The 26074-nt window shown below is 48.8% G+C and overlaps 1 protein-coding gene across 1 annotated transcript in view; it reads right to left on the minus strand.

Annotated features, from left to right (window-relative positions):
• The window catches only part of MEP1B (meprin A subunit beta), a 330890-nt gene that overhangs the window by 111304 nt on the left and 193512 nt on the right, over positions 1–26074 (minus strand). The window contains exon 7 of the mRNA XM_085605695.1: positions 834–1012. Coding sequence (XP_085461821.1) covers positions 834–1012 — 179 coding nt within the window. The remainder of the gene's footprint in view (positions 1–833; positions 1013–26074) is intronic.

Here is a 26074-nt window from a genome sequence, read left to right on the forward strand (position 1 = left end):
ACTGCACCACTCTAGCCCATTAAAATCCACTTTCAATAAAACAGCCCCCATGAGCACAGATCATGAGAAATGTCTCCTCATGGCCCACACTCTGGGACATGTCCACTGAGTCCCCCTGTAGTAGTGCGTCATTTCAAAGTCTACTGCATCATCTTCAAATCCACTGCTCTAAGGAAGACATTGTACTTTTCGGACAAATTCTTCATATGGTGTTGCCACAGTGTGGAGCAACACCCCAGCCCCTTTGAAACCCAGAACTGTCACATATAATATACATGTAAACCAGCCTTGTTGGAGTAGGCCTCAAGCTCAGAGCAAACTAGTCTTGCCTCTCCGACTGATCCTATTCCTTCAGGAATTCAGGAAGGAGTAAAAATCTACAGGTTTGGACAAATCATTCATTTGATTCCACGGGGCCCTCCTGAATGCTTGATGGACTCTCTTCATTTGTCAGTCACCCCACAAGCACTACAAATGTAAATATAGCACCCTATATCACCCATGTCAATATCCCTGTGCCCTATATATTTCCCACAATTCTACGCGTTCAATATCTGTATATGTGAGAAACCTCCGCTCACATCGTCTTCTCGCACCTGAACCCTCGATTTGCAACTTAACCCCACAGTGTTTATTTTGTCTCTTCTAGGGTTTTATCCTTTTTAAACCCCATTTTATTCATCCACTTTGGACATTTTGTTATGCTCTCCATACCCCATCAGATTTTCATGTCTGTTTTTGTTACTAAATAGCCACACCATGATGGCAGCTTGGGTGCACAACTTTACACTTGCATAGCACTGCGGGGAATAGTGATATGAGAAATACTTTACCAGTCTGAATTCTGTCCCACACAATCGTTACGTAGTCATCTCGGTCGGACCGTGACTGCTCGTGCCAGAAGCCCAGCGCGTGAAGGAACTCGTGTTGAATGGTTGCTATTCTGTCGCAGTTTACTCCAATGGATAGTTGCTGCCTCCCTTGGCGTCGATTCCCTACTGATGAGAAGCACCTGGTAAAAAACACAGACAGAATAGCAATGTAAAGCTGGCGAGGCGGCCATCTTGTGAATTATGTCACATTCCATCATAAAACTAAGCAGACGTAAAAAAAAAAGCAGCATTTGTATTGTTGTTGGTGATTATTGTGGTACAGGACTAAGTCAAGAGAACTGTGTTTTTTTAAATCTCCAGCAGACCCGTTGAAAGCGCAAACAAAACCTTCATCATTATTTGGGGCTTTGGCGCGTCCATGCACCTGAGTTTCTTTTGGGTTTTAAATGATAGATTAGGAATAGGCGAATGTTTTCGTGTTTGCATTTTAAAACACCCTGCTTTGGTGCCTAGCTGATCCTGCAGTATAGGGTAAGTTCTACTGCTGAACATGTTGTTTGTGCAATTGTGAAAAATGAACCAGAGCGGTATTATTCTGCTGCAAATGGCTATATTTAGCCTCAGACTGTCATTTTGTAAATCACTCCCATTAGCAGCCTCACAGTTTATAGCTGCTATAAGAAATTCCTCAATTATCCATGTACAAAGCATGCATTTGGGGAGGTGGATGGTGTTCTCTGCCAGCAGATGTTCTGGGAAACTCCAAATTGATAGATAGCTCTTTCGTCCTCATATTTTTTTAGCTTTGGAGGTTGTCTCGGTGTTTTAGAGCCAGAAAGTAAAACACGTTTGACTGCTTCTATTACATGCCATTTCTGCAATAAAGGCAGTGCTTGGTGCAAACAACTGTTAGCACCGTATTATAATAGCATGTTTGTGAAGGTGGTAATATATGACAGGAGTATTTGTACATATTTGTTGCGTTGCATTGGGTTCTGGTTGTGATGTGTTGCGTTTGTGATTTACTACGGCATTTTTGTGTTGTATTATTGTAGAGTTGCACTGTGATTGTGCTGCCTTCTGTTTTGACTGTTCGATGTGTTGGGCCATGTTTTGCTTTTGTTGTACCAGTATTTTTCTATGTGTTTTGGTTATTTTTTTGTGTTGGTTCATGCTATGTAATTACTTTATAGATTTAAACAAAGGGTGCTACGTCCCAAGCCAAAGGCAGTCAGTATAGTCCTTTAAGGATCCAGTGACAAACCACTGTTTACCACTGCCAAAGGTGTGCACATACTTGCTGGTCCAGCTCTACAACTAGTTAAGACACCAGTCAGAGAATAAGTCTGGCAGAGACATAGCTGAAGTTAGCATTTCAAGGTCTTGTTTTATTTGTTATACAGGCAACTACCTGGACATAAGCCAGAGTTACCTCACTATCCTGTATTTTAAATAGCCGCGCTGCTGGTGAAGGTGTACTCGGTAATAATACACCAGTCTTTTGAAAATATATTACTTTGCTTTGAAAATCATATGCTGTAAAGTAGAACACTTCATTAATTGGTTTGATGGGTGTAATATCGATCATGACTTGGAAGCGATGTAAATTCCATCATTCAATCAACACACCAGAATAATATGCCATTGTAAGTAGCTTCTAATGGTGACTAATCTCTTCATTTGTGTCAAGCAAAACCAATTGCTTCAGAAAAGGTCCAGTGTTCCTGATTCTTATTTCCCCTGGCCAATAAATTGCCAGTGTGGGATGGCTAACAAAATCAAATGAGCCAAGAGGGTGTGCCGGGCTGAGGAACACTTCAACAACACATTCGATCTCTGCAAATTCCCTAAACCACAGCAAATTGTCTATTGTGTCGAGAATCCTACCTGAGTGCGTTCTAAGTAGTGGTATGGTTATTAGTGTTTTGTGACATATAACCTGCTTACAAGGGTAATGTCATTTGGGAAAGTCTCTGGCCCTGCAGTATGAGGGGAATGTTTTTAACAACTGTTATAGCCAAAGGCAGAAGGGCTATAAAGCTATTAGAACATTACAAGCACAGGGTAGAATGTTCTAAATTCCAAAGGGTGAAACAGAAAGACAAACATCAGAATGTTGGAGGAGAAGGTCTGTACCAGCCATTGTTGGTCATGGGTCATTACTCTGTCTTTGCTAGAGCTCTCAGTATTCCAATTGTCTAATATTTATAAGAACATTGGAATGTTGGGAGCTCCATTGAAAACAATGAAGTGCTCAGGGCCTCTAATGGCTGGTATAAGCCAGAGCAGCAACATTCCAGTGTTGTGAACAAAGGTCTCACAGGGCCCGAGCAGATTTCAACCCCCTTGAGCTCTGTGAGGCTTTTGTTTTACAAATTAGAACATTCAGCCCTCTTGGGGGTGAATGTTCTGATAGCCTTACAGCCCTCCGTAGCGAGCTCTATCGGCCATTAAAGGACCGCTCCTTTGTTAACCTTGAAACGTGCCTTTAATGGACGTTAAAGCCCGCTGCGTAGGGCTCTTGGGCTATAATAAAGCATTAGAAGTGCTGGAGTAAGCTCATAAAAAATGAAAAAATCCAATGTAGTATGTATGTATGGTAGTTAATATTTTATTGTATGCTGATATATGCGTGCAGGTTTGTCTCTAAACCTGAGATTTCAATCCAAACAATTCTGACGGTTGTTTAGGAAAATAGTACAGTGTCAGGCTACAAGGTAAATAATTAGGTATAAAAATATGCTCTTATGAAAAGTAGAAAAAGCAGAAAAAGGAAACCCTTCAAGTTGTTCAACCTAAGCATCTCATAGCTAGGCTTCAAATAGCAAGGCATAGAAATAAAATGTTTTGTAGATCCTTTGATAGAGGGGTTGAAACTGAAGATAACCATTGGAAAGTACATGATTTAGTGAACCTGATTAGGATGCTTCTCTTACCAAAAACGACATATGTTTGGAACAACCTCGCCTCTATACAAAGTAACCAAAAATGCATTGCACCATGTTTGGCGGAATATTTTTGAATTTAATATCAGAGAAGAGCTCAAGTTTTACTCCCACTCCAGCAGACATCCGAGAAAAGGTGAATTTGAGTTCCTAATATTGAGTGATTCATAGGGAAATGTATCTTGTTATAAACATGCAGAATGTTTATTAAAAAAAAACTGTGAAAACACATATTTTTGGATGGCACAAAAATATATTACTAAATTCTCTTCCGTTGGAATGAATTCTTTCTTGAGCAAATGACTGAGATAATAAAAAAACTTAGATGTATGAAACCCCGCATATAGCCAGAAGTTTCTTAATTAATAAATAGACAATGTAGATACAGACTGAGGAAAAGGAATATTTCCCCATACATGCCCTAATCTAGTGCTTAAAGTTTAACTGTAAAACAATGTACTGGGAATTTTGGATTGAGAAGGATATTACTATAATAGAACATCCTTTAAAGGGAGATCCTATTGAATGCTTTATAGGACTTCAGGCAAAATATAGTTTGGATATTACAGAAAAAAGTAATTATGGAATATTGCAAACCTCAATCGCAGAACTCAAAAATTGATCTAGGTACAAACAATTGAAACGTTTGGGGGCCCAGGGTCATAAAGGGGCCCACATTAATGAATGGTGTTTGCTGTCAAACAAAGCTGTGGATGTGCTCATTTTCCTTGCTTACATTAGCAGCAATGTCCCCTTTGCTAGACTACTGATTAGCTAACTAGTTTATCTACACTGCTCACGTTGGAAAGAGCAAATGTCACTAACAGAGTAAAGATGCATATTTTTTGAAGGATTAAGGGGGAAATGTCTTGCATACACTCAGTAGAATAGGAAAAATATATCTGTTATTGTTTTTAGACTTATATCAATGATAACTTCTCTCAAATAACATCTGTTCTCTGCTTTTATCTATTCTTGTACCATGACACAAACCACTGCATTAGTAACTAAAGGAAACTATTTTATTAAACAAGAAAGAGGTTCTACTTTGGCATACCTTTTAAATAAACAAATAATACATTGTTTAAAAAAGAAATAACATTTCCAATACTAGCAGAAGGATGTATGATGGAACCATGCATGCCAACATCACACATCTCTTTACCAGGTGTACATTACCACGCATATGCCTTTACCATGCACATTTTTACCACGCATGTCTTTACAACGAAAACGTAAGTATTTCGCAGGTAAATTTAAAGCCTTTCTATATATATATCGCCTGTGGGATATATATATATATATATATATATATATATATGTATATATATATTACCTACTGGCGGTCGCCAGTAGGTAGTTATAGTTAGAACCTAGTTTCCATAGGAACATTTTTTGATTTGCTAAGAACTATGGCATCGTATGATGAATCTTCGCGAAATTCTCAAAAAAAAGTCTATCCAGGTTAGCTCCTATCCTGAAAGTTTGGGGGTGATTCATCAAGCGGGGGCTGAGAAAAAAGGGGGTCCCAAAATGCATTTTCCCCATGTTAATTTCCATAGGAAATTTTGAGACAGGCTACAGCCCGAACTGCTGAACGGAATTACCCCAAATTTAGCAAAAAGGTAGTTCTTGGTTCAGAAGGCAACCTTTTTTTTTTTTAAATGGTGTAAATCCGTTCCGTAGTTGCTGAGAAATTAAAAAAATAAGAGTCAAAAAATCAATTTCCCATAGGAAACTTTAGGCAAGGCTACAGCCGAAACTGCTGAACGGAATTACCCCAAATTTGGCAAAAAGGTAGTGCTTGGTCAGAAACCGACCTTTTTTTTTGAATGGTGTAAATCCGTTCAGTAGGCCCCCCTCCACAAATAAAATATTAAATAAGGGCCGGCCCCAGGGGATGGGGTCCAAGGGGCCAATAGAGACCTCAGGAGGGGGGCCACACAGCCCTCCTCCTTAAAAAAAAAAATATGTGGCCATGCCCCGGGGGATGGGGTCCCCGGGACCGGAATTGGAGGGGGGCCCACGCAGCCCCCTTCCCGTTTACATTTCTTTTTTTATATTTTAAAAAGGGTTCAGGCCCTGGGGGATGGGGTCCCCAGAGCCCTAAATAAGGAAGGAGAAGGGGGGCCACACAGCTCCCCTTCTTAACATTTGCCGGCATCACGACTAGACCCCGCCCCTCCCTGCAGCACTTGGTAAATGCGCACCCTGGCACATTGCAAGTTGAGGAATTAATTCCCCTTGAATACTGAGAGTCCTTGGGGGCCAACTAGCCCACCAGTACCTCCAGTATGCGCCAGGGAGCTGCGTTGCAGAGAGGTGTTCAGAGGCCATGCCCCTTTTTACACCTCTCTCTGCAACACAGCTCTGTGTCGCTTACTGGAGGTACCTGGTGGGCTAGTTGGCCCCCAGGGACCCTCAGGACTCAAGGGGAATTAATCCCCCAATTTACAATGCGCCAGGGGGCGCGTTTGCGCAGTGGTGCAGAGAGGGGGCGGGGCCTGACATAGGTGTGCAAACGCCCCACCTGGCACATTGTAAATTGGGGGATTAAGTCCTCTTCAATCATGAGGGTCCCTGGGGGCGAACTAACCCACCAGGTACCTCCAGTATGCGCCAGGGAGCTGTGTTGCAGAGAGGTGTACAGCAAACTAGACCACCAGGTATGTCCAATAAGCGCCACAGAGTAGCGTTGCAGAGAGGTGTAAAAAGTGGCATGGCCTCGGACCACCTCTCTGCAATGTAGCTCTGTGGCGCTTACTGGAGGTACCTGGTGGGCTAGTTGGCCCCCAGGGACCATCAGGATTCAAGGGGAATTAATCCCCAAAATTAAAACCCGCCAGAGGGCATGTTTGCACAGTGGTAAAGGGAGGGGGCGGGCCTGATGTGACATGTGTGAACTTATGCAATCACTCTGCCAAAACCCAAGCACTTATAAATTCACCATGCACTCTCCTTGCAGCACTCTAATCATCCAGTCACTACCCATGCACTCATGCAATGATCCATGCACTAACTCATGCACTGCTACAATACCCTGAGCAGTACCCATGCAGTCCAGCCATCGCCCTGTCAGTACCCATGCATTCCTCCAATCACCCAGCGAGCACCATGTACTTATCCAATCACTCCACCAAAACCCAGGCACTTATAAATTCACCATGCACTCTCCTTGCAGTATTCTAATCTTCCAGTCAATACCCATGTACTCATGGAATGACCCAGGCACTAACACATGCACTGCTCCAATCCCCTGTGCACTACCCATGCATACCTCTAACCACCTACACAGTACTGATTCACTCCTCCAATTACCCAGGTTGTACCCATGCACTCCAGAAATCCCTCTGTCACTGCCCATGCACTCCTCAAATCACCCATCAAGCATCATGTACTTATCCAATCACTCCACCAAAACCCAAGCAGTTATAAAATCACCATGCACTGTCCTTGCAGCACTCTACTCATCCAGTCACTACCCATCTACTCATGCAATGACCCAGGCACGAACTCATGGCAAATACAGAGGAGGTCATGCTAATCACAGGGGTACCCCAGTGTAGTGTTCCCTAGTGTATGTAGGTGTTTTCACTGTATTATAAGTGTCTTTTAGCATAGCACTGGCTCCGGTCCTGGTTAGTCAGAGTCAGTTACCACCAGTACCCATCAGGAAAAAGTTGAGGGCACAGGAGGACTTTCTGCTCCTCTGTTGGTTCTTTTTGCACATCTCTTGCTTCTTCCTGCACTTTTCTTCGTCTTTCTGGACTTCTGTTGCCTCTTTCTGCATTTGTCTTGCTTCTTTCTGCGCATTTCTTCCTCTTTCTTCACATGTCCTAACTTTGTAGGCATAGTTAGAAATTAGCATTAAAAAAATTATTGGGAGGAGGAGCCAAGATGGCGACCGGGACGGCAGCGTAGATTCCCGGCTCCGTGAACCTCCGCATCCCGCACGGATATCCTGCATGAGATCCTTATTCTGCGCTACGAGATCGTGTTCGTAAACGAAAGTGGCAACCGATCGTGTGACCCTGAGGTTTCTGACTGCAGTACCGCCGGAGAAATCAGCGATTGAACTTTGCGGCCCGTGCGGTCCCGAAGCCGGGACCTCGAGTGGACGCCTTGGCCGGGCGGCAGTTTAACAACAGCGGCCTGTGGTGACTGGGTGGAGTCGGTCCGCCGGAGTGGTGCTCCCCTTGGCCTGCATTTTGCTGTGGTCGCTCCCCCCCTGCTGAGCGCTGCGGACCGAGGACATGCCCGGGTGTGCAATTCTCGGATTCTGTGGTGTTTGCCCCTGCCTTTGACGGTGAGCTGCCCGGACGCCGTCCCTGGTTCGGCCTGATCCTTGCGGGCTGCTCCCGGCTTTTTGCGGGAGCTGGTCCGTGGCGGAGACGACTATTGCCCGTGACCGCGCAACGGTTGAATCTGTTCCTCCCCCAGGATCCCTGTCTTCAGCGACGTGGACCTTGAGGCGTTGGTCCCGGGGTCCTGGCCCCAATACGAGTCGGGCCTTCCCAGCGGCCATTTTGTCACTATGCAGCCTACCATCCTGTCCGCTGGGACGCAGCGGGACTGGGGGTGTGTGACGGTCGGGAGTGTGGCAGAGCGATCGGAGAGAGCTGCTCTGGGGTACGGCGACCTCCTGGAGGCCCTTGGTGCCCTTCATTACTCCTTGGCTCATGGCGCCGGGGTCCTGGGGAGGAAGCTAGATGGTGTGGTATCAGCGTTGGGACAGTGGCGGCATGCTGGTCCACAAGTACACAGTGGCTTTCCACACTGCACACAGGAGGAAGATGTTGCGGCCCCCCCCGCGATTAGTGTACAGCCGGACACTCCGGACAGTATGCTACCGTGTGGTCGGCTAACTGTGGGCTTGATCTGCTCCGGAGGTATTGGACCTGAGCGGAAGATGGTGGCCTTGTCCCGTGCGCAATCTCCGGCGGCCCAGGGACGATTCCAGCAACGTGTGTCTCATTTGACTGCTTCAGCCTGTCTGGACCTTGTGTGCAGTGCAGATCCTGGGGCGGCACTGGAAAAGACGCCCCCCCATGAAGCGGTCCGTGCTGATGCTCAGAGACTTCCACCCCACCTGTGTGCGTCGCTTCCCGACTGTTTTTGGACACTCCTGTACCTTGGGACATCGGACATGGTGCTGGGTCGAGGGGCAGGCATGGGCAGAATCGCAAAGAGCGGTCAAGGCTGAGGCTGATCCTTCGGGAGTGGTCACCTAGTAGACAGGCGGACTCATGGTTGCGTGCTCTCATGGTTAGTCGCATAGTTGGTGCATAATGCTCCCCACTCCCCCCCTCCTTTTTTGACATGATCAACTTGGTGCTGCTAATTGTTTGCTGTGGGGAGACTTCACCGTGCGGGAGGGAGAAGCCGGGGGTATGTTTTGAAGGCCCTCCTCCAGTTTATTACATTCCCTCCGCCCCCACGTCTGGGGGGGCTCTTTCTTACTCCTTTTTTCCCTGTCTCTTCTATATTTCGGGTCTAGTTCCAGGGCGACAGGCACACTGCTGGGGGGTGGGGCCATACTCATTCGCAGAGGTGCAGGGTGGGGGGATGGGGGAGGGGACTCTTTAGTCTTTATCTCTTTTTCCATGGCCTCCTTTTTCTTCTCTGTTTCTTTTTGCTTGTTTTTCTGGGATCAGCGCGGTACACCTCTCTTATTGTGAATCGCTTGCTCTTAATGTGTGCCACAGTTTCCGGGGGGTTCGCTGGGCTTTAGGTACGGGGACCTGTAGGCGCAACTATCTTTGATATTTCTCCCCATCCGTACTTTCCCGTGTCTGCGCCATTGATTCAATGTATTGCTGCTTGCTGCTTGCGTCTCTTATCCTTGCCCCTTATCGCTGTTGGGAAACTGTTTGGCACCTGATCCTACTGTTTTGTTTTATTATAAAATGAAAAACCCTTTCTCTCCTGGTGTCCTACCTGAGCGGCTCATTGGCCGGACTATACTGTATTGTAGACTTTGCTCTCCGAGGTGCCGCCTGTGTTTACATGTGCTTTTATTGTTCTGATTGCTTAGCGGCCGGCCCCGGGGGGTTGTAGGCCCATACGTGTAAGTGATTGAAACGTCAATAAAGGTTTTTCAAAAAAAAAAAAAAAATTATTGAAATTCACTGAAAAAAACATAGGTTTCAGGCACGTTATAGTTAGAAATTAGCATTTAAAAAAAAATTGAAATTCACTGAAAAAACCATAGGTTTCAGGGACGTTATAGTTAGTTGGACATTTCACTCGTACAAAACCATAGAAATTCCCCTGTTACAGTTATTTCAGCTAACTATAACTCGCGCCCCCGCAATGCACTGCTGATGACGTCACATATTACATCATTCATGACATCGTCAGTGACAAACACGACCCCCCTACACTACCCTAAACCCTAAAACACTCCCCTACACTAAACAAACACCACAACACTACCCTAAACACTAAAACACTACCCCCAGCACGACCCTTCCCCTTCCCCCAGTCCGGTCCATACACTCTAACCCTACCCTGCATGACCCGCCGACACTACCCTAAACCCTAAAACACTACCCTACACAAACACAACAACACTACCCTAAACCCTAAAACACTACCCCCAGCACGACCCCCAGTCCGGCCCCTACACTCTAAAACTACCCTGCACGACCACCTGGACACTACCCTAAACCCAAATACACTACCCTACACTACACAAACACCAAAACAGTACCCTAAACCCTAAAACACTGCCCCCAACATGACCCTCCCCCTATCCCAGTCCGGTCCCTAAACTCTAACACTACCCTGCACGACCCCCTAACTCTACACTAAATCCTAAAAAACAACCCTACACTACACAAACATTACAACACTACTTCCACACTACCCTAAACCCTAAAACAGTAACCAGCACCCCATGCCCAATACCCTTTACCTCTCTCTCCTCGTGGTTCCTCTCTCCTGGTTACCTCACAAATTACATAGCTCATGACATGGCCAGTGACATCACTCATGACATCTGAAATGACATCATTGATGACATATCCATACAACCACTCACATGCCTATTCAAACCCCATACAACCTCTCATATACCCACTGACACACCCATACAACCACTCATGTACCCATACACAGACCCATACCAGTACTTACATAACCACTCGCTCAACCATGGAGCCACTCACACACCCACTCACTCGCCTATATAGGCACTCACACACCCATTCACTCACTCAAACAGCCACTCACTCATCCATACAGCTAATCATACAACCAGTCACTCACCTATACAGATACTCTCACAGCCACACAGTCACTCATACAAGTACTCCCACATCTGCTTACTCACCCATACCGTGATTCACACAGAGAATCACTCTTCAGTACAGCCACTCACATACATACTCACTTAACCCAAAAAACACTCAAACAGCCACTCATGCATGACTCTGAGTGGATATGTGAATGGGTAAATGAGTCTGTGACTAGATCTATGAGTGGGTGCCCAAGTGTCTGAGTGGGTCAGTCTATCAGTGGGTCTGTGAATTGGTGCATGAGCGTGTGAGTTGGTCTGTGACTGAGGGCATGAGTCTCTGTGTGGGTCTGTGAGTGGGTGCATCAGTCTCTCAGTGGGTGTGTGAATGGAAGCATGAGTCTCTCAGTGGGTCTGTGAGTTGGTGCTTGAGTGTCTGAGTGGGTGTGAATGGGGGTATAAGTCTTTGAGTGGGTCTGTGACTGGGTGTGTAAGTCTCTGACTATATATGTGAGTGGGCGCATGAGTCTGAGTGCATCTGTGAGTGGGTGCATGAGCCTCTTAAAAGCTTTTGTGAGAAAACACATGGGTCTCTGAGTGAGTCTGTGAGTGGGTGCATTAGTGTCTGAGTGGGTATGTGAGTGGATGTATGAGTGTCTGAGTAGATATGCTAGTAAGTACACGAGTCTGTGAGTGTGACCAGCGAGGGTGTGTATATGGATATTTTTATTTGTTTGGTTTATATTTCCACCAATAATCAAGGTGTCGCCACAATAGTCACAACTTTCCCATGACGGTACACGGGGGTGCGCTGGTGGTCACGGCATTGTTCCGAATATCATGCATGATTAAAAAATAACTTGTGTCACTAACACCCCATTTCTCAAACATGGGATCAGAGTACCTCCACTCTGACCCCTTAAGTTGTCTTTCACAGAAATTTTCAGCCCTGAGAACCATTCCCGATCGATAAAATGGCAGCCGTAGTTTTCTGTTCAGGTTGCATCCAACCAATCAGAGCATTCCTGTTCATGTGCACATTCACAATTAATTGCGAAATCATCATGAAATATCTGCGGCCAGAGATATCATTATAAATTTCAACTTAAATTTCTCAAAAACTGCAGAACAAATTTGCACCAAATAACAATAAGAACAATCTGTGTGACATCACCCACCAATCTGTCACATTTGGTGTAATCCCGTTGAGTGGTTCAGGCTGTAGTCGTGTTGACATGTTCCTGTGAGAATTAACATTACAAACATCCCCTTTTTAATCCCCATTTTTCTCAGCCCCCGTTTCACAAATCCCCCCGAAACTCTCCATGTGCAACAAGAATCGGCGAGCACTTTTTTGGGAACATTTCGTGAAAATACTTCAAACAGCGCCAAAGTTATAGGCAAGTCAAAAACGCTTTTCCGATGGAAACATGGTCCTAACTATAACTACCTATTGGTGATTACCAGTAGGATATATATGTAGGATATATACATCTATATACTCTGACTTTGGTCCATTTAAAGGAAGCCTCCGACCCTAGCAGGGCGGCCCCAGTGCACAGGAAATGATCACCCGCTAGACATTAAGTTCACTTTCCAATAGGAAGACACTTCACACCTGATTTCAGGAACTTCACAATGAGCACTTTTTTTTTCAATTGCAATGGGTGGCAGGATGCCAATTTATCCTACGTATTTCAGCCCCTTCTTTGAGCCTTAATCATGGATAGTCAGCTGATCGCATAATGCTTTTCAAAGGTGATATTGTCAGAGAAAAAAAGACTCATTTTAAGTGTACCCAGTCTTTACTCAAAAACAAGAACAGCGCATTGTGAAATAAAATCGACGTATTCATTTAAACTGTGGAATGTTAAAATAAATTGTTCGTACTATCTACCAGTCACTTTCTTATTCCAATTTTCATTGTAGGCATGCATGGTAAAGGCATATGCGTGGTAAAAATTGGTATGGTAAAGGCATGCATGATAAAAGAATATGAGTGATAATGGATGCGCGGTAAAGGTATTGCGTGGTAACAACTGCGTTGTAAAGGTTGTTTGCCCCAGCAGATTGTGCACCTTCAGCATTGCCAGGAAAATATGGCAAATTTATATATGTCAGCCAGGGTGGTCAATCAGCATAAAAGTTTGTACATACAAAATGGCCAATATTGCCAGCAGATTTAAAGCCAATGGGCAAATCCATTGGCAGATATAATGGCAATGGCCAAAATTTGTGGTAGAGTTTTACTTTACATGCACAGCAAATTTATCTCTAATGTGGAGGTATTCTGACTGTTCCCACTTTTTATACCCAATCGACCTGATGTGGGAGATTTGTCCTTCATGGGAGAGATTGTGTTGTAAACCTTATTTACTATTTCCACCATGTTTCTGTGGCAGAGATTGTCAGATGGCATTACTGAAATAGCGTGCTAAATTGTTGGCTCTTAATACAGTAGATTTACTTCCACTTTATTTTGTTATCATTACACAGTTCATGGGTGGAAATAGTGATGATGCTGGCACAGCAAGTATGGATGAATTCCCCCTTATCACCACAATTCTTAAACAGTGCTTATTGTGGTCCTGGAACAACTACCATTTCCACCGATTATTTGGTGGAATTTTAACTATACCTTTCTGTAAATCAGGCCACTTAAGTCCCTTAGCTGAATAATATAACACCTATTAACTATGAAAATGGTTCCCCCAACTCGATTGAGCCTCAAGTATGTGGGAAGCTGTGGCCTGAACCAGGGTTATTGTGCAAGCCGTCATGGGCTTCAGTGATGGCCAGAGCACTGACTGGCCGGTCGGGCGTGGTCCCAGAAGCACTAAAATGCTTCTGGGGTTGGTTCCAGCTAACAGAGTTGGCCCGCCCTTTAAAAGGTGCAACGCGGGGGTGTGGTCTCGCTGGGAATGCAGTGAGACGCACGCCGTGGGAGCTCCGTCCGCACACTGATTTTTCAAGCATTTACAGCGGAGCTGGGGGCTTGTCGGCGCCGTTCCTTTGGGTGCTTACCTGGCGGAAGGCGAGAGGCACCGGCTGACGTGAGGAGAGCAGCTCAGAGGCGGCGGTGGTGGAGGGGCCGCTACACCTTGGCCTCTAGACCAGGACCGGGACGCCTGCCATTTTGAGGCGCCCGGGCCTGGGCCTTCTTGGCCTATGACGGGAGCTTTTCTGAGACCCTCTGGCCCCACCTAATCCCGTGCGGCTTTGGGACTGACGGCTGAGCGGCTGGGAAGCCTCCGCTGGAACAGACGGTGCTTGACATCACCCGGCGGTGGGGGAGTGGATTCCTGGCCCTCCCTGGCCAGACCTGGGCCGCCATCTTGGGTGTTGTGCCCTAGACGCCCTTCGGTGCTCTGTGCTGCTGCTCGCCTCCCCCAGACGATTCACCGGAATAGCGGAGTGACTGCAGCACCTGGATTTGTGGGGGAGGCGGTTGCTATAGACTCAGCAGAGAGCGTAGACTCCTTGCTTTTGGGGGCTAAAACGGCAGGCGGCTGCCACTTTGTCTGTAGTGGTCCCAGATCGTCCAGTGCTGTGAGTGGCCGATGAGGACTGCAGACCGCGAGCCCTGAGAAACCTTGGGGGCCCTGTGAGGGGCACCCGGTACCGATGCCACAGCTGTCCTACGAGACATCACACCATCCTGGGCTGCTGGGATCATTGCCTTGGGTCTCGTCCCCATCTCTGGTACTGACGGATGGTGGGGAGAAGTAAACACGGGCGCCTGAGGTGGCGGCCCGCATCTGGCATCGGTTGACTGGGGGACGGGACACATCTGGTGAGTGCGACCCCCTGCAGGACTTGGTGGCACCCCGGCGGCGAGTTGGCCTAGCAGTGGCGACTCCCTGGATTGGCGGGCCCGTGGATGGGTGTGGGCCTTTGTCCCTCCTTGCTTGGCCCATCCCGCCCCGACATTGGACCCTGGCAGTATTAACACACGGTGCAGGTGAGGTGTAGGGGGTGGAGACGCTCCTCGCTGAACCGCCACGTCTCCCCCCTTGACCCCTGAGCCTTGCAGCCCCATGCAGCCCCACTGTCCTGCGCCTGCCTGAGGCCTACCTTGGTGAACTGCCCTATAGGCAATTGAGGGCTCGATCGACCTGACGGCAGGGAACCCCTGGTGACTGGCTTCCCTACCACTGGTGGCTCCCCTGCGAATGCTGGTGAGGTTGGTCCCCACAGTCCCCCCGTGATGCCTGCATGACCCACAGCCCCCCGCTCACTCTCTTGTTGACACTCGAGGACTAGCACATCCAGGTCAACATGCCCTATGCCCAGCGCCATCCTCCGAAGGTGTGTGCAAGGCCTGCGAACACTGGGGCCTCTCTCCTACTTGGGTGCTGAGCTCTCTACGCAACCTGCCCTGACGGCATTTAGACCCATCAACACAGACAAATCTAGCGGTCTAGCAGAGGCGGCTAGAGGCAGCTGGTCTTTGGTGAGGCTTGGTGAGCCCACGGGGATCCCAGCTGCTGGGTGGCCATCTCCCAGCCTAGCAGGCGTGCGGCTGGGTGCGACCTTATGCTTCTCTCTGCCGTAGGCATCCTGCTCCCTGCTGGCTTCTTGGACAACAACGCACCTCTTGAGCGGGTGGGGAGCGGAGGTGAGAGCATTCTTGTGTATGGAGACCCTACCTACCCCCCCCCCGGCACACGTCACACTATTAACTGCTGAGCCCGGTTTGACGCGTTCTGACCTCCATCAACTGAGACAAAGCAAGTACACTTGGCAACCAAACCTATTCTCTAGCAGCCCCTCAATCACTTACTAGCTCCTACACCTGGTGCTGTTGAGAGACAGTCACACTCAAGAGATGACACGTACCAAAGTCAGGAGGGACTCAGCGGCACCCCCAAAAGACAATCCTGTCACTGCGATGTGGAGTAAGGCAGGCACGCCGACACCTGGAGAAATGGCCTCGTAGACTTGAGGGGACTCGCCACCTGTCACACAGGCTTTTATGGCTACCTTTATGACAGAGCTTAAAATGGAGATAGGCTCCCTGCGTGCCGAGGTCCACTCATGTGTCCGGGAGCTTAAAAAGGAGGTCATGGATCTCGGGGAAAGAGTGGATGGTCTGGAGAAGACCGTGGATGCCCGAATTGAAGACCAGGAACAATTCTGCAGCGCCTGGCCACCCTGGAGGAGCAACACATAGAGCTGCAATTGAAAAAAGAAGATTTAGAAAATCGAAGTAGCCGGAACAACCTCCACATCCGGGGGGCTCCCCTCGGGGCAGAGGGGAACGACATCATGACTTACGTGGCGCAGCTCCTGCACGAGGTCTGGGGAGATGATGATGCCTCACCACCGGCCTTTGGATCGGACCCATCGGGTTACAGGCCCCGCTGGCAGACCGGGTGTTCTCCCGGACATCCTGACCTGGGTCCACTTTTTTTTACAGAAAAAGAGGCTGTTCTTATGGCAGCGCGCGCCAAAACGGACCTCACCTACAACGGGGCCAAGATTCAAATCTATCAAGACCTCGCATCTAATACCCTCCGCAGACGTCAAGACTTTAGACCTGTGACAGAAAAACCGAGAAGTCTGAATATTCCATACCAATGGGGCCACCCATTCGCTCTAATTTTTCAATGGGAATCCAAGCGTCAGACGGATGGTAAGGTCTTTTAAAGAAGTGGCGCAGCTTATCCACCTCTCCTCAACGCCACCTCCTAGCCCTACACGTCTACCGCCCCTCACGCGGGCGCCTGCCAAGCCCTCATGGTCTACTGTACGTCATTACCGACGCTCGCCACATCCGGACGAGCAATCATCTTTGCAAGCCAGGAATGACATTATCCAACATATCCGGTCCCTGGAGGGGGAAAGATCTGCAGCAAGCTCCCGACCTCCGTCTCCTTGACTGACTGAAAACTCACCTCTGCAAATAAACATGCTGACCTCGGAAATGGTCTCAGACCCTAACGGGGTTGGCGCTGACCCTCTGCAACTGGCCATACCCAAGCTCCCTATCTGCAGTGTTGCAGGTACTGGACTAACCACCCACAGGCAGCTGACGACCCGCCCCCTACCTGTTCTTGAGAGAGTGACATCTCTGGGACCACCCAAACCTCCAGGTCTAGGCTGACCCGCAACTGGAACAGGACTTTTTTCCTTTTCTTCCTTCTGTCTCTATAGCTTTCGTTATGGCGGGCGGGGAACCCCCCCCCCCCCGACGGTGCCTTCCCCTTGAGAAGAGTGACAACTCCCTGCACCTCCTCTCCACTATCCCACGTTGCTCTCTACAGTGGCATGACAGACTACCCCAGATCTTGACACAACTATGGCTGCGCTCTGCCCCCTGAAGATTTTATCCCTTAATGTTAAGGGGCTTAACTCCCCCAACAAACTACATCAAACATGGCGCTATCTTCTACAACATGACCCAGACATTAGCCTCCTACAAGAAACTCATCTTTTGAAAGCCGATATCCCTCGCATGGCCCATCCTCGATATCCTCTTCAATTCTGGGCTTCGGTGCCCACTAAAACGGCTGGGATGGCAATCCTTTGCAGAGCTGGCATCAGGCAGGGGGAATCTAGGGTCTTCCGTACCTTGGATGGCCGCTTCATCAGGGCTTGGGTCCGGATTGGATAATGCCTGTTTACACAGTGCAATGTGTATGCGCCCAACCAGACGCAGGACTCCTATCTGCGGAAGATCTTGCGGGAGCACGTCCCACAGGACGACCCCTCGCTAATCTTAGGGGGTGATTTCAATATGGCATGGGACCCTAAAATGGACCGCAGTAAGGCATCCTCGCACGGGATGGGGGCTATATCCTCGGCCCTCCGAAGACAAATAGCGGACCTTGGTTTACTGGACCCCTGGCGTTACCACTCCCCTGAGACGCGTGACTTTTTGTATTACTCACATGTACATTGCTCATATTCGCGCATAGATTATATTTTTATCTCTCACACCCTGATCAGCTCTCGGCCTCCATGTCTGACATCTCGCTTTCTGATCACACGCGTTTCGAACTCCTCCTGCAAGATCCGGCCGCTTGTCCCTCCCGTACCCCAAGATGGCGTCTACCACTGCACATTCTGCGTGACCCAGTAGATGTGGAGAGCATACGGACTGCTATTGACTCTTACTTTGCAATCAATGATATTTCCGAAACTCCCTTCCCTGTAGTATGGGATGAGTTTAAGGCCACAATCCGCGGTCATATCACATCTCTGCCACTTGCACGGGCGCGTGAGGCCCGTCTCTTGGAGGATAACCTCTCCAAAGACATTAAGGACTTAGAGAGACAAGACCAGGAATGCCCCACACTCGCATGTAAACGCCACCTCGCTAATCTTAGGGGACAACTCCGTTCTCTCTGCACCAAGGCTGAGAGAGCTCTACTAGCGTTGAAACAGCGACACTTTCAGAGGGGGACAAGGTGGGTAAGATTTTGGCGAGACGCCTGTGAGTGCGCACTGCAAAAACTCACATAGCTAACATCCAGCTCGCTGATGGCGAGAGGGCCACCACAGAGCGGGCCAAACGCGAGGCCTTCCAGGCATATTACTCAGCCCTGTACGCAGCGGACGAGCCATCCCCAGATCGGGTCAAAGATATCCTAGATCACTGCCCCTGGACTCCACTTAGTCCACACCATTCAAAGCAGTTGGAGGAACCCCTCACAAAAGAAGAGCTGGCGAGTGCGCTAAAGGACCTCCCCCTCGGGAAATCACCGGCCCGGATGGCCTCCCATTGGCCTTCTATCGCCTGCTAATACCACAACTCCAACCCTACCTCCTAAGGCTGTTCAACTCCTTCTCCGATAAGGAGGGGCCCTCGTCCTCTATGGGAATGGCAGTAATAGCCCTCATCCCCAAACCGGGGAAGGACTCCACTCTGTGCTCATCCTTCCGTCCCATAGCCCTCTTGAACACAGACCTTAAAATCTATACCAAAATGCTGGCCAAATGCCTTGATTCACACATGCCCGGCCTTGTAGAGCCGGATCAGGTCGGCTTTACCCGGAATCGCCAGGGGGCAGACAATGTACGCAGAATTGCCCATCTCGTGGGGAAGGCACAACATTAGAACATACCGGCATGCCTTTTATCACTTGGCGCAGAAAAGGCGTTTGATCAGGTAGACTGGACCTTCCTCCGAGTGGTACTGAAGAAAATCGGACTAGGCCAGAACATGGTAGCTAGGATCATGGCCCCCTACATCTCTCCGCAGGCTCGGGTGTGAATCAATGGCCAACTCACAAACCCTATCTCCATACACAGGGGCACGCGACAGGGCTGCCCCCTGTCTCCTCTGTTGTTTGCCCTCATGGTAGAGCCTCTGGCTATGATGATTAGACAGGCCACGGACATACATGGCATCACCCTCGCAGGTCAGCAGAACAAAGTGGCGCTCTTTGCTGACGATCTTATCCTTACGTTGTCTTGTCCGCATATCTCCCTTCCGGCGCTACACTCATTACTGCAATCTTTTGAGCTGGCCTCTGGCCTTAAAATCAACCATGGGAAGTCCTGGGCCTTGAACCTTACGATCCCCGAGGAGGAGATACCGACCCCGCAAACACTCGTCCCCTACCAGTGGGCCACTAGCTCCATTCGATATTTAGGACTTCAGTTGACTCCCTCTCTTGCCACATGGACCCAAACGAATTGGCGGGAGTGTAGGAAAACCGTCTTGGAAGACCTGAGGGGTTGGAAATCCCTGACCCTTTCCTGACTGGGCAGTTTGTACGCTATTAAAATGTCGGTGCTCCCAAAAATTCTGTACCTGTTCCAATGCCTGCCCACCCCCATCCCGCAACACCAGATTCAAAGTCTTCAGAGAGATATCACCGGCTTCATCTGGGGCGGGCGTAGAACCCGCTTCTCCAACAAAGTTCTCACATTTCCGTGGGATAGAGGAGGACTAGCATGCCCCAAACTATTAGAATACTACTGGGCCTCTCACCTTTGCATCGTTTTGGAGTGGACAGCGATTGAGAGTGAGAAGGTCTGGTTCCATATGGACAGGGCGGTAACCGGATGAACCATCTGGGATCTTTCCTGGCTCCATCGGACTGCACGCTCCCACAGCACCTATATTGCCGTGCCCACTAAGACGGTGCTGGACATATGGGACAAAGTAGTCGTACCCAAGGGGCTCACGACCTTCCCCTCCCCCACACCCCCATTGCAGGTAATCCGTTATGCCCACTGGCCTTTAATCCGCAAGCGTTCTCAAAATGGCTGGAAGGTGAATGTAGAACGATCCGAGATATGTATATGTATGCCGGGGACACACTTAAAACCTTTGCCCAATGCTAGGAGGAGTTTCAACTCCCGGAGGGAGCTAGGCTCCAGTATGCACAGCTGCGGCATTGGCTGTCCTCGCCCGAGATGCAACGGGCCGCCACCCGCCCATTCACCCCCTTTGAGCGACTGGTACGCTCCTTTGATGAGTCAAAGGATCTTATTTCCCGGACTTACCAGATCCTGCAACACCCCCCGCTGGTAGCCACTCCCCCGTACCAACGTCAATGGCAATCTACGTCCCCTACAGAAATTACGCATGCTCAGTGGAGCCAACTGTGGCGGGACATACCGAAGGTATATTGCAGAATTTCACAACGAGAAACCGCGTACAAGATCATGACACAGTGGTACTATACACCTTCGCGATTACACAGGATTTTCACCACATCCTCCCCTTAGTGCTGGAGATGTTTGAACGCTTCTGGGGACTTCATTCACATTTGATGGGTGTGCCCTCTCCTGGCCCGGTTCTGTAAAGAGGTTCTTAGTCATATCACGGAGGTGCTTGACTTCCCTCTGCCTGAATCCACAGCCACGATCCTTTTAGGTCTTAAGCCCGACAACTGAAGAGCGCTCACCTGTAGTGACCGGCATATTGCTTTCCATATGCTAGGGGCCGCTAAGCAACTCATAGCGCTATATTGGAAAAAGGCAGAGCCCCCCCCAGCCACTTGGTTCGTGCGCCTATGGCACGTAGTGACTATGGAATGCTTCACAGCGCGCCTACAGTCCCGTGACACCCGCTTCACCAAAATTTGACAACCATTAGTTACATATCTCTGTGAAATAGAACATGCGTGTCTCCTACCCCCGAAACTCCTGGCCTTACGCCTCTTTGAAGATGCTGTGACTCCATCTGAACCTGACAGACTGCTTGCACAACCATAATGGCCCTGCCCATTGATGCACATGACACATGCACCGGTCCACTGCCTGATTAGTGTACAATGATGGTTCCCCTTGATCCCCTACCTGCCCGCCAGTATTTTCCTCATCACCATCGTCTTACATAGCTCCCCTGCCACGGGGTCCTCTCTTTCCCCTGATCTTCTTACTTCCTCGCCGCTCTCTACCTGTTCACTCTTTACTGTCTTCTTTCTGTAGGCCTCTTGCTTACCCTTCTTCCTTTTTTTCTCGTTATGATACTGTATATGTTAACTTTGGGTCTTGAAATTCTCCCACAATTGCAATCCAATGCTATGACACATACTCTACGTGGCCGGCCCACCAAGGGTTGTAGGCGACATGCTGTGTACAGTCTACATCGGTAGACTTTTTTTTAAATCACCTGTGTACACTCTGAATTGCGCAGCCGGCCCTGTGCAGGGTTGTGGGCCCTGTGCTGTGTATATCTAGGCCCTCTCCTTGTTCTTCATACGAAAATAAAACAGAAATAAAAAAAAAAATTTAAAAAGGTGCAACGCGCGGGACTCTTTGGTTCCTGCTTGCTGACGAAGTGCCGCAATGGAGTCCTCCTCGCGAATCTTCTGTGTACCACAGCAACTGTATGCTTCTCGCTGCAACAACTCTGCACCACTGCCCCTGCGCACCCCATGGGCATCTCGGGAGCTGTACAGGCTCGAGCTCTTTCTCGCCCCACCTGAGTATTTTCTTTCGAGTTTTGATTACTCGGTGCCGGCTCCGGTGGGCACGTGATGCCGTAGCAGGCCTGTGGAGATAAGGGGGGGTGCAGGGGGTGCGGTGAGACCTGTTCTGGGTCTTTTTCTTGGCAATTGTCTCATCAGTTTGATTGAGACAGGAGCCTTTTTGTTGTTGATTACCTTGCTTATCAAGAGTGGTGCGAAGGGGCTGAGTAGGGCCCTGGTCCTTTTTGGGGGCTTACCTGGTGGGGCCCTGGTACTTGGTTAGCCGTTCCTGCCTGGTATTTGAGTGAGAGCCTGTTACCTGCTTAGATTGGTTTTGTGCTGCAGTGTAGGGATCCTTGAATTTTTGGAAGCTTTTTTATCTGGGCTGAGTGGGGTCCTGGTGCTTGGTTGATCATTCTTACCTGGTTCAGGGCTTTTTTGTGAGAGCCTGTTTTTCTGCTGCTGAGCGGTATCACTTATCATTGTCCAGCCTCGACAGCCAGGACTGCCATTGGGCAAGGTACATTGTGATTGTGATTTGGTGCCACATTTAGGGCCATAGGCAGGATGCCAGGAGGTGCAAAGAGGGGCTCCAAGCGCGCACTTACCGAGGTAGATATGGAGGCATTGATGCGCAGGATGGATGCAATGGATGAGACCTTGGCCCTAGTGTGGCTGCAGGCCTGCCTATGGAGCCAATGGTGCTGGTAAAGAGGCCGAGGAGACAAGGGGTTGCACCCCTAGTGGCATGCCCCGTAAAGAAGTGGGGGATGAGGAGGGGGCCAATGAGGAATGGGGTCCAAGTGCAGGTGTCGCCCTGGAGGTCCCGTCTGGCATGGGTAAGGAGGTAGCCCAGGGTAGCGTTTCTGCTGCGATGGTGCAGTCGGCAAAAAGCATCACTGTACAGAATGCTAATAGTTGCATGGCAATTGGAGGTCACATCTACAGGTCAGCTGGACAGCCTCCTGATTTGGACCCAGTATTTTGCCAATGTTTTGCCTTTCAAAGGAAGGGATGTTGTCCGTACCTTTAATAGAGGGTGCTTTAGCCGGCAACAATGTTGAAAGAGCCAGGAAGTTGGTGGCCCAACATGATAATGTAGGAGGACAAGGGGTGCAGGGCAGGCACAGACTGGTGGCGCTCCCATGGAGGCAGCCAGTGGGATGGTACTGGCTAGTAATGTAGCACTGGGGTTAACAGTTGCTTGTAGCTCACACGCAAGCAACATGCCGAAAGGAGTATCAGCGGCAGTGGGTCCCCCACTCCCTCCTCAGGAGTTAACACCAACAGGTACGGTGGTGCCATTGCTGATCATTGGTTTTGGGGATGTGCGACCTGAACATGATCAGTTGGACAGGCATGTGCCGATGGAAGTAAAAGAAAAAATTTGGAAGGGCAGTTATGTTGATATGTGTGAGTTGATTGCGGATAGGCTTAAGAGGGAAGAGAGCAAGCGGTGCAAGCAATGTGCCCATCCTAGGGATCGCGGCCAAAGGCCTTATAAAAAGAAGGTTGAGGAGACATTATTTAATTGGGTCAAAGGCTTCATGATTTTCCATCCAATCATTGCAGAGCATTTCCCGACCTTGGGGGCACAATTAATATGCCACCAGTGTAGGATAGTATGTGCTCACAATGAGTTTGGGGGCACAGCCTTGAGGGATTATGACAAGGAGTTTAGGAGGATTAAGGCCAGTTGGCCCACGCTGGCGTGGGACCAGAATGATATGAACACATGGCTGAACTTTATGAAGCCATGGAGGCTGGAGCCTGCAACTAGTCAGCCCTTTTGGGCGGGTGCAGGGGTGAGCGGTAGTTTAGGAGGGGGCGCAAAGAAGGGGTCCTGTTGGGATTTCAATAAAAGATCTTGCACCAGACTCACTGCAGTGTGCAAGTCCAAACTTTATTGTTCTTTCTGCCTTTGCACCCAAAGGCAAATAAGACAGGCCACAAAAGTAGGAATGATCACCCCTTACTGGACATGCCTCCCTCCCCAGTTAACTGGCATGCAATGGTGTCATGGTTCAATGTCTACAACAATTCAGTGGCAGCGCAGTCATTGTATGAGGTTTTTAATGCCTGTTTCAGCATCCTAGTGGCAAGATATGTGGTGGTCCCATACTGCAAAAATCAACTGTCGCTTAGGACCAACCATAGCGTTGCCATGGCTAAGATTCTGAAGGAGAGGAACCTGGGCAAGGTGTCGGGTCCTTTTGGGTCTGTCCCGCTTGAGAATTTTGTTTGCTCCTTGTTGGGCGTGGTCCAGATGAAAGACCCAGGAAAGAACTGCTTGATACACAACCTACCTGCACCTAGGGTCAAATCTGTTAATGATGCTATTGACGGGGAGCTATGCTCAGTTAAGTATGCCTCTCTTGATCAGGCGATCAGGATGCTTCAGGAGCTGGGGCCTGGGATGTTGCTAGCGAAGGCTGAAATAGAATCCTCCTTAAGGCTGCTCCCTGTACATCCAGATGTTTCCGTTTACTGGGCTTTCAATTTGAGGGCTCAACCTACTTTGACAAGTACATGGCCAGGGGCTGCTCGGTCTCCTGTGCTTACTTCGAGAAGCACCAGTGGCTATTGCATTACTTGGATAATTTCCTTTCTTTGGGTTCCTCCCGGTACAGCGGAGTGTGGGAGGGCCTTAAAGTCTTTCCAGGCACTGGTGGAGATCTTTGGAGTACCCCTGATGCACAGTAAGACTTGTGGGCCAGCTACAACTATCAAATTCCTGGGGATTGAACTGGACTGAGGCAGGCGTCTCTAAGCTCCCCTGGGAAAAATTCAGGGCCTTTTCACAGACATCGAATGAATGCCTTGCTGCTAAGAAGGTGACTTTGTATCAGTTACAGGTGGTGGTGGGGTAGCTGAATTTCGCTCTCCACATAATTCCCATGGGCCACCCATTTTCCCGATTAATTGCCCAGTCCATGTTTGGTCTGAATTTGAAGCACCAGCATACTAGATTGTCAAGGGAGGTCTGCCAGGATATGAGAATCTAGAAGACATTTTTCAGGGAGTTCAATGGTACAGTAGTGTGGCCAAGGCAAGCCAGGACCAATGAGGAGATAGGTTTGTTTACCGATTCTGGTTTTGGTGCCATTCTGGGTACCTTTTGGAGTGCTCAACGGTGGCCAAAGGAATGGGTGGAGTCTGGGTTGGTGGCAGACATTGGTTTCCTTGAACTCTCATTTTAGTGGCCCTCATGGTTTAGCCAGGGCAGTTCTGCAATCAGTCCATAATATTCTGGTCGAATAACAAGACTGTGGTGGACTGCATTAATCAATAAGCAGCCAAGTGCAAGATCATCCTGAGACTATTGAAAAAGATTGTACTTCTGTGTTTGAAGTTGAATGTAATTTTTAATCCAAACATGTGCCTGGTGTATTGAACAATGCAGCAGATGCTTTGTCTCGTTTTAAGATGCAGGCCTTCAGGTACCAGCACCCAGAAGCAGTGAAGGTCCCTACACCCTTCCTGGATCAACTGTGGCGGCTTGATGCCCCAATTTACCATACTTTGTGGATGCCAATTTAGCGCCCGGGACAAGGTGTGCCGATGAGGGCGCAAATTGCACATATTGTATGTTTTCAACAGCACGCTGGGGTCGAGGATTGGTTCTCATCCAAGTCAGTAATAGCATTTTTGTGGTCCTTGAGAGAGGAGGGGCAAACAATATCCTACGCCAGGTGCCATATTATGACAATATTCTTCTTTGCTAAGATGCTGGGGTACACAGATGGGACAACAACGTTCCTGGTTCAGAGGCACTAAAGGGTTGGCAGCTGATGCAGGGAGGCAGGTCATACTCCATCCAGTAGACACAGTAAAGCTAGCAGCTAGCATAGCTAGCGTTAAGAGCATGTGCAGATCACAGGTGAGGTCCGATTTTTCAGGGCAGCCTCTTCTGTGGCATTTTAAGAGGCATTGAGGTAGTGGAGCTGGTGGCCAGGAATAAAGGGAACAGAACTGGTGGTCTGTAGCGGGCAGATATTCAGTGGCTAAACAGCTCCTTGGCTGTCACTATTACCCGTTCTAAGACTGACCAGATGGTCAGGGACAACCACATTCTACTGTACAGTGCACCAGGGAATGAGTCCATAAAGAAATTTGGAACCCTTTCTGGCCCAATGGCCACATGGAACTGTTGATCCCCTTTTAATTCATGAGGACTGGACACCCCTC

Source organism: Triturus cristatus, chromosome 5_1 (assembly GCF_964204655.1).
Source record: "Triturus cristatus chromosome 5_1, aTriCri1.1, whole genome shotgun sequence".
In the NCBI taxonomy this organism is placed as follows: Eukaryota; Metazoa; Chordata; class Amphibia; order Caudata; family Salamandridae; genus Triturus; species Triturus cristatus.